General features: G+C 56.8%; 1 protein-coding gene across 1 annotated transcript; it reads right to left on the reverse strand.

The window, feature by feature from the left end:
- Nucleotides 1–339: 339 nt before the first annotated feature.
- Nucleotides 340–2,711, reverse strand: LOC148518214 (uncharacterized). The gene is made up of 2 exons (XM_088477512.1): nt 606–2,711; nt 340–506 (listed from the first exon to the last, which is right to left on the reverse strand). The coding sequence occupies exon 1, from the start codon at nt 1,591–1,593 to the stop codon at nt 781–783; it is 813 nt and encodes a 270-aa protein (XP_088333638.1). The 5' UTR covers nt 1,594–2,711; the 3' UTR covers nt 340–506; nt 606–780.
- Between the last annotated feature and the right edge of the window lie 5,317 nt (nt 2,712–8,028).

Below are 8,028 nucleotides of genomic sequence, written 5' to 3' on the forward strand. Positions count from 1 at the left end.
TACTTGTATTTGTGACCTTGTCAGGAACCATGACTGGAACATCCCTTACGGGTACACCTTTTTCACATCACTTCAACAGCTGGAACAGCAGGCGGTGCATGCTGACACAAATCAATATCACATCGCCCAGTGTAGATATACCATAAAAGTATGATAGCAAGGACTAGAGACCATTGAACCTCATGGGGACCTAATTAGGTATTAATACCCCTTGGGGTGCCCTTTGCTACAGGGTTTTACCATAGAGAAAAGATGCTTCAGTTTGACCAACAGAAATTTTATTCATGCTATAGTTTTTCTCATGATAGCAGTAATACGTTTTTTTATGTAGTACTTGACAGATAGCCAGTCCCGAGACTTTAGAGCCTGTGCCTCAGCCCTAATGCAGGCATCACAATCTTTTTTGCCGGGTACTTTGCAGGATAGGATGCACCGCATCAGGTGTCTCTCAACAGCTGCTACTTCTGCACTGCTCCATGGTTTCTTTTTGGCACCCTTGCAGACACCTGTGCATGAGAGATAAAAAATTAGACACCCACAAAGCCAACTGATGCCTTCGCCACCACCATCACCCTCGCCCGAATAGATGTGAAAATGATACACACCTTTGGGAGCCACAGGGGTGTGTCTCTCCACCACTGCTGCGGTACTTGCATCTCCATCCTCCATTGGCACTCCACTTACTTGCCTCTCTGGCTTATCCTCAGATTCATCACTGGCTAGCCGGATTTGTTCTGAAAATACAGAGATAAACAGAAGTCCCCAGTCAAACCAGCCTCCTTAGACTGCCAGTCCATGGAAGTACCAGGCAGGTCTGGACCCATGATACCTACCATTGGGATCAATGGAGATGTCTTCCAGTCTTTGACCCTTAAAATCAGCCAACCTGCCTTGCTGGAGTGCCACAAAGAGCTTGCTTATTTTGGCCAATTGCAGAGTACCTTCAGGGAGGCGGTAGTACTGACGATGCACCCGGATATCATGCCCAAGGAAGTCAGCTAGCTGATCGATCTCTGTGTCGCTCATGTTCAGGACCCTCGAAAGGGTTTTCCACATTTTCTGAAGCCTGGTGGAGGAGAGTGCTTCCAGATGCTTTGCCCCACACTCTCGAGCATAGAGGTGAATGCAGTCGGATCCTCTCAGGTGAGACAAAGCAGCAGGTCTAGCAAACATGTAGACATTATCAGGACTGACACCACACTCTGCCCTTTTCTCTGTCAGGAGCTCCATTGCCTTCTGCATGCATGGGGAAAGGAGGACAGGAACTTTCCTGCCTCTTTTCCCTGGAATCTCAATACGGGTGAAGTGCTGACATAGCCTCCTCTCCAGCTCCGACAGGGCCAGCGCCACATCACCCTGTAAGTCAGCAGTGTGCCTAAATGCAAACAAGGCAAGCCGCATCTTTGAGACCTCACCTTCCCTCCTGCGGTTGAAGAGGATCAGCTGTGTAAGGGTTACCTTGGCCAGCAGCAACCACTGCTTCGTGGTGGGGTGGGTGGACAAGCCCTCCAGGTACTCCCGCTGTCTGTCACCAAGATACAGGTGCAACTGCTTCACATCTCTAGTGAAAGGTAGGAGGGGGGAGCATTCCATTTTTTCTCTTCCAGGGTCTTAAGGGCTGCAGCTGAAATCAGCTCACTCCACCTTGCCTTGTATAATTTTCTAAAGCCCCGAGCACTCTCTACAGTGGGAGCATGCCCCTCCATAAGCGCCTGACATTCAACCATGCTCGATATCTTTTGCAAACTGTGGCCCACCTTCAGAGCCAGCGAGGGTACCTGGAAGGTATTTGTTGTTTCGTCATAGCCAGTCAGGCTCCTTACAGCCTTAATTACATGTATGAAGTTCCCAAAGCGGATGAACTCTTTCATGCTCCGCAGTGGAGTAACCTTTTTGGCTTGCATCATCAATCTCCCCACCTCTCGAAGCTTCTGATGAATATACACATGCTTAGTGACATCTGATCCAAGCCTGTTGTAGAGGTGGAGCCCAAACGCATGATGCAAGGGTCGCCTTTGATTATTGGTACCACATCATCATGAATCATGTCAGACAGCACCTTCCAGAGGGCTGTCCCAACACCTGGTGGAACAGGGGTGGCATAAGTGCAGAGGGCTTGCACCCTGGTCCTGCCAGGTTTGGGATTGTCTGGTCCTTTCTTAAGCGGGCACCTTTTTACATGTCGCCACAGGTGACGTCTGGAGAAAAGGCCCTGGCAGTGGACACAATGCATGAAGTCTTGGGGAGCCGCAGCTTCGCCCAGCTGCTTGCAGGGAAGAAGGACATCGCTGCCATCACCCAGGACCCAGGCATTATGGGCAAAGTTTCCCCATTTGCGGAGCAGGTCAAGCTGCAGCCGCCTCTCTTTTGAGCATTTTGGGTAGCTGAGTGCCCGGGCCGCCTCAGGCTCATTGCCGTGGATAGCTTCCACATGCCTTGCTATTATCGAAAATGGCTTCTCGCAACAAAGACAATAGTTCTTTTTGGTATATACCCTTGAACCATCGCTTTTTTTGTAAGTACCTGGACTGACACAGCATGGTTTTTTTTCAAGGTGAATGCATTGGGTCTATGAGGTAGGGAGTCATTTTCCACAGAGGAATCCTCAGCCAACAGACCTCTCATCCCCGCTGCTATCCTCCATACTGCCTGCCTCTGATGAGTCAGGGACATAGGGGGTCATTCAGACCCGCTATGTGATGTCAGTGGGAGTGGTTTTGGCTCTGATAGAGCCAAAATCACTCCAGGGCTTGCGGCAGTGAGACCCTACCGCAGGGTCTCCGTCGCAAGCCCGATAGTCGCGATGGTCTTGACCATCGCGACCATCATCATGGACGCTCGCATAAGCTGTGGGTGGTCACCCACAGCTGTGTGAGTGTCCAGGAAGACGCTCCATTTTCATGGAGGAGGGCCCTGATTCAGAGCGAGCGCTCTGGTCAGAGCGTTTGGCTCTGAATCAGGCCCATAGTCTTCATCACTGCCAACCATGTCACTGTCCGTTGTGTCTCCAGACGCACGGTTCAGTTCCATAGTTTTCCCCCTTTAAAAGGTACCAGAGAGGAAACCGGATAAACATTCCCGCAATGACAAGCACGGTAAACGAACCATTAAACCTGTACCTAGCGGTCACAACGTTCACACTGCAGCCGACCAAACCATCCTCAGCAGCGCGAAATCCCTGGAACTTGCGCATAGCAAGGACTGCCCAGCGCTGGGTGTGTGATGCAGTGCATCTTGACCAGCCCACCTTGACCCTTTCATGTCTGGAGTCCCAGTGCATACTCATATGCTCTGTAGCAGCACTCTGGTGTGAGGCTGATCCTGGGTTATCTGCACGCACCGTATATCGCCCCATTATATATCCGGAGAAGGAATTCCCCCGGACGTCACGGCATTGCTGCTGCGTGCCACTTTTTGCGGGGCGCCGGACAATTTTACCCGGGCTCCTGGAAGCCTGCCCCGGCCAAAGGGGTCCAAATCCATTCTCATCTGGACTTCCAGGGATGCAGTTCCCCGTACGGCCACCAGGGGCACAGTTCTCCGGGACCGGCCGGGGCTTCGGGGCGTGGGTCTGCCCACACGGGGAACCGGGAGCAAGGGGTGCCCACTGGGGATTTCAGGCCTAACGCTCCTTGGCTCTGCCCCCTGCACAGGGGCCCAGGGACCTGTCCAAGTTTTGAAACTCTGTTGCCCTGCAACTCGCCCCCTATCATTCTGGCTGAGGAATTCCCCCGGACCTCACGGCGTCGCTGCTGCGAGCCTCCTTTTGCGGGACGCCGGACGATTTCACCCAGGCTCTTGGAAGCGGGTCCCGGCCGAGGGGTTCCTCTCCGACCTCATCAGGACTTCCAGGGGCTGCAGTTTTTTGAGGCTACCACCAGGAGGCACTGTGCAAGGAAGAAATGGACTATTAAGCCCGGGGAGGGAGCTGCCACCGGGGAACCCCGGTGCCAGTGCCACCCTACGTGGGATTAAAGGCGCCTCGCCGTGCACCGCCCTGAGCCGCACGGGCCAAGTTATCGGGGTTGGGGGAAAATGAGTGGTCTGATGGTTCCCTCAGCTTTTGCCCCCAGCCGACTGATGGCGCCCTCTCCTTCCTCCCCCAGCCAACCGTTAATCCCGGGGAGGGAGCCGCCGCCAGGGATCCTGCAACCGTAGAGTTCAAATGCTTGAAATCCTCCCACCCTTCACGGTGTTGAAGGTGTCATGTGCCCGAGCCAAGTTCTTCACGGAGCAACCAACAAGTTCTTCACGGAGCAATGCTGGTGCTTGCCAAGCGATGAGGATCAAGTGTGTCATCACTCTCATTACTCCCAAGCACCTCAAAACTACTCAAGACCAGTCTGAATCCATCCACCTGCTAGGCTCCGGGGGACAACAATACAGACAAGAGGGGTGGGCAGCTAAACCCATCCATCTACTGCACCATGCCCCCCCAGGACACGAGTGGAACCTGGATAAAAGGACCCCACTCTGACTTCGCCCATCAGCCAGGCTCCAGGGGACCACAATACAGAGGGGTGGGCTCGCGAAACCCATCCCTTTACCGCACCATGCCCCCCCCGGCACTCCCCGCTTTTTGAAATGTCTCGCCCTTCCATGTCTCCCCCCCATCTCCGGGGCGTGGAGCACATGAGTGGAATCTGAACCAGCCAAAAGGGGACCCCCACTCTGACTGTGCCCGTCAGCCAGGTACCGAGGGACCACGATACAGGCAAGAGGGGTGTGTCCGGGAAACTCATCCCTCTACCGCACCGTGCCCTCCGGCACTCCGGGTGTTTCCAAACGTCTAGACCTTCCACGCCGGGACGGGAAGGACATGAGTGGAACCTGGACCAGCCAAAAGGGGACCGCCACTCCAACTGCGCCCTTCAGCCAGGCTCCGGGGGACCACGCCACAGGCAAGAGGGGTGGGCCCACGAAACCCATCCCTTTCTTCCGCACCATGCCCCCCGGCACTCCCAGCTTTTTCGAAACATCTCGTCCTTGCACGTTTCCCCCCCCATCTCTGGGGCAGGGAGGACATGAGTGGAACCTGAACCAGCCAAAAGGGGACCCCCACTCTGACTGCGCGCATCAGCCAGGCACCAAGGGACCGCGATACAGGCAAGAGGGGTGGGTCCAGGAAATTCATCCCTCTACCGCACCGTGCCCCTGGCACTCCCGGTGTTTCCAAACATCTCGACCTTCCCCATTGGGACAGGAAGGACACCAGTGGAACCTGGACCAGCCAAAAGGGGACCCTCACTCTGACTGCGCCCTTCAGCCAGGCTCCGGGGGACCACGCCACAGGCAAGACGGATGGGCCGGGGAAACCCATCCATCTACCGCACCATGCCCCCCTGGAACTCCACACATCTCGCCCTTGCACGTCTCCCCCCCATCTCTGGGGCAGGGAGATCATGGGAATTACCTGGATCAGCTCAGAGTGGAACACTCCTGGCTCAGCCATCTTGCCCACTATGGGACAGCAGCAGGGCAGCCTGGATAAGAGGCCAGCACAGCAGGGAAAATGGGCCCCGCAGCCATTCTTCCTTCACAGTGGCCTCTATCCCCAGGCCATCCCGACACAAACCCATGGGACAGAGACCTCTATCTACCAGGAGCACCCAGGAGACACAGGGGCAAACCTACCAAGGTGCAACCATCCTGGGTTCCCATCACTCCACAGCAACAGCTATTCTCCTCGGAAGCCGTGCCAGGTGCTATTCTCAAAAGCCATGCCAGGTGCAATGGGTCCAGGTCAGCCACACCTCTTCAGCCTGCTTCTATCTCATCCTTTTTTCTCTCTCTGCATCTCCAGGCCCATCAACAGTAGTGGAAGGATTCCGGGCTGCATAGTTTGATCTTTGAGATAAGAATATGCTTTCAGTAGGATCATCCAGGTAGCTCTCAGTCAAGGAGGAGGGGGACCTTCACTGGATCAGTCCCCAAACAGGTGCAGACAGCCAGCACAAAAAAAGAGATGGAGGTTTCATGCGGTTCCGAGCAGGAGGCCAGATGGACCAAGCAGGCCCCAGCAGATGGTTGGTGGACCAAGGAGGAGGTCGGAGTAAGAGGAACAGTCGGGCCCACACCATGCAGGGCCAAGGAGAGCACCCACTAACTTTTCCGCCTGACCCAACAACCCGTTCACTGGGAAATCAGTGAAAGCTGTCCCAGGGGGTGTGTGGTTGGATAGGCAGTGGTCATAAAGTCACCTCAAGCCTCCCGGCTAAGCTCCCCACACAGTGGTGAGGCAAGCCGTCGACCCACAGGGGACCCCGCTCCCCCAACCCACCGCATCCCGCTCTACACCTGACTAATTTCATCTTGTCCCGAGGGGGTAAAGGGTGTAAAAGGTGGAGCCATTCATCTACCTACATTCTAGCCTGATGGCATGTAGCTTCCACTGGCTCCCTCCATTAAACCTCCCAGTCTTCCTACCAAATCATCTCTATCGTCCATGCTCACATATTTGCATCTCTCATCTGCTGGAGTCACCTCCTGCTGTCCCCCAAGGAGTCTGCCTTCCTCCATGCAGGAACACCAGACACTTCCATGCAGCTGCCAGCACACCAGGCCCTCTCCACAGAGGCTATGCGGTCAGCTGGCAGGCCACCTCGCCACACCAGGATATTGCCAACACTCACACGGTACCAGGGAACTTATGCGCTCCACCAGGGTCTTGGGATGGACACCTCATATGCAAATCTGATGCTCCCCAAGAACAACTACCAGCATCAGACCCCTGCAGGGCTGACAGGCAGAGCAAACCATGCCATCTGGATTCAGACTGGACCAGCCTAGCTTTGTCCCAGGGATGGGTGAAGCTTAATGCTGATGTGCCTGGAGACCGGACACCCTCACATAGAGAGGTCTCAGATGCGCAGTGGGCTGGGGGAGGGTCATGTCACCCATTATTGACCAGGACCCCAAGGTTCTAGCGGAGCGACTAACCCTCCTGGCCGGGACGCAGGATGCCACATCGACCAGAGTACTGGAGGCCGCCCTTTTCCATCACCTCCTATCATTCTGCCCGAGGAATTCCCCCGGACGTCACAGCGTCACTGCTGCGCGCCACCTTTTGTGGGGCGCCGGACGATTTTACCCAGGCTCCTGGAAGCGTGCCCCGGCCTCAGACCCCCCGCTGACTGAACCTCCCCTGCTCCCCACTGCCAGGGTCCCCTGGGCACCGCCCCGCTCTTCCACGGATGGGGCCCCAGCCAATCTCTCAGGGACCGGCCGGCGCGCCTCCACTTGCCCTGCCCGCACAGGGAACCAGAGAGGAAGGGATGCCCACCGGAGATGCCCACCCGACGGCCTGGAAAGGGGCCCCGGCTGCAGCCGGCCCCTCTCTCCCCTAGGGATGCAAAATATCTGAATATTAAGCCCACCTGGGGACTCCGCATGGACCCTTCGCTGACTGAACATCCCCTGCTCCCCGCTGCCAGGGTCCCCTGGGCGCCGCTCCGCTTGCCCGCGGATGGGGCCCGGCCAAGTTCTCAGGAACCGGCCGGCGCCCCTCTGCTTGCCCTGCCCGCAGAGGGAACCAGAGAGGAAGGGATGCCCACTGGAGATGCCCACCCGACAGCCTGGAAAGGGGCCCCCGGCTGCAGCCGGCCCCTCTCTCCCCTGGGGATGCAAAATATCTGAATATTAAGCCCACCTGGAGACTCCGCACGGACCCCCCGCTGACTGAACCTCCCCTGCTCCCCGCTGCCAGGGTCCCCTGGCCACCACTCCGAGCGCCCACCACAGGGGCCCTGGCCAAGTTCTCAGGGATCTGCCGGCACCCCTCCGCTTGCCCTGCCCGCACAGGGAACCAGAGAGGAAGGGATGCCCAACGGATGCCCACCTGACGGCCTGGAAAGGGGCCCCAGCTGCAGCCGGCCCCTCTCTCCCCTGGGGATGCAAAATATCTGAATATTAAGCCCGCCTGGGGACTCCGCACGGACCTCCCGCTGACTGAACCTCCCTTGCTCCCCGCTGCCAGGGTCCCCTGGGCGCCGCTCCGCGCACCCACCACAGGGGCCCTGGCCAAGTTCT

The sequence above is a fragment of the Taudactylus pleione genome, unplaced genomic scaffold, assembly GCF_031769625.1.
Source record: "Taudactylus pleione unplaced genomic scaffold, aTauple2 ptg000201l, whole genome shotgun sequence".
NCBI lineage: Eukaryota > Metazoa > Chordata > Amphibia > Anura > Myobatrachidae > Taudactylus > Taudactylus pleione.

Coding starts and splice junctions, on each gene's coding strand:
- LOC148518214 (XM_088477512.1), bottom strand. CDS start 1,593: ATGGAATGCTCCCCCCTCCTACCTTTCACTAGAGATGTGAAGCAGTTG.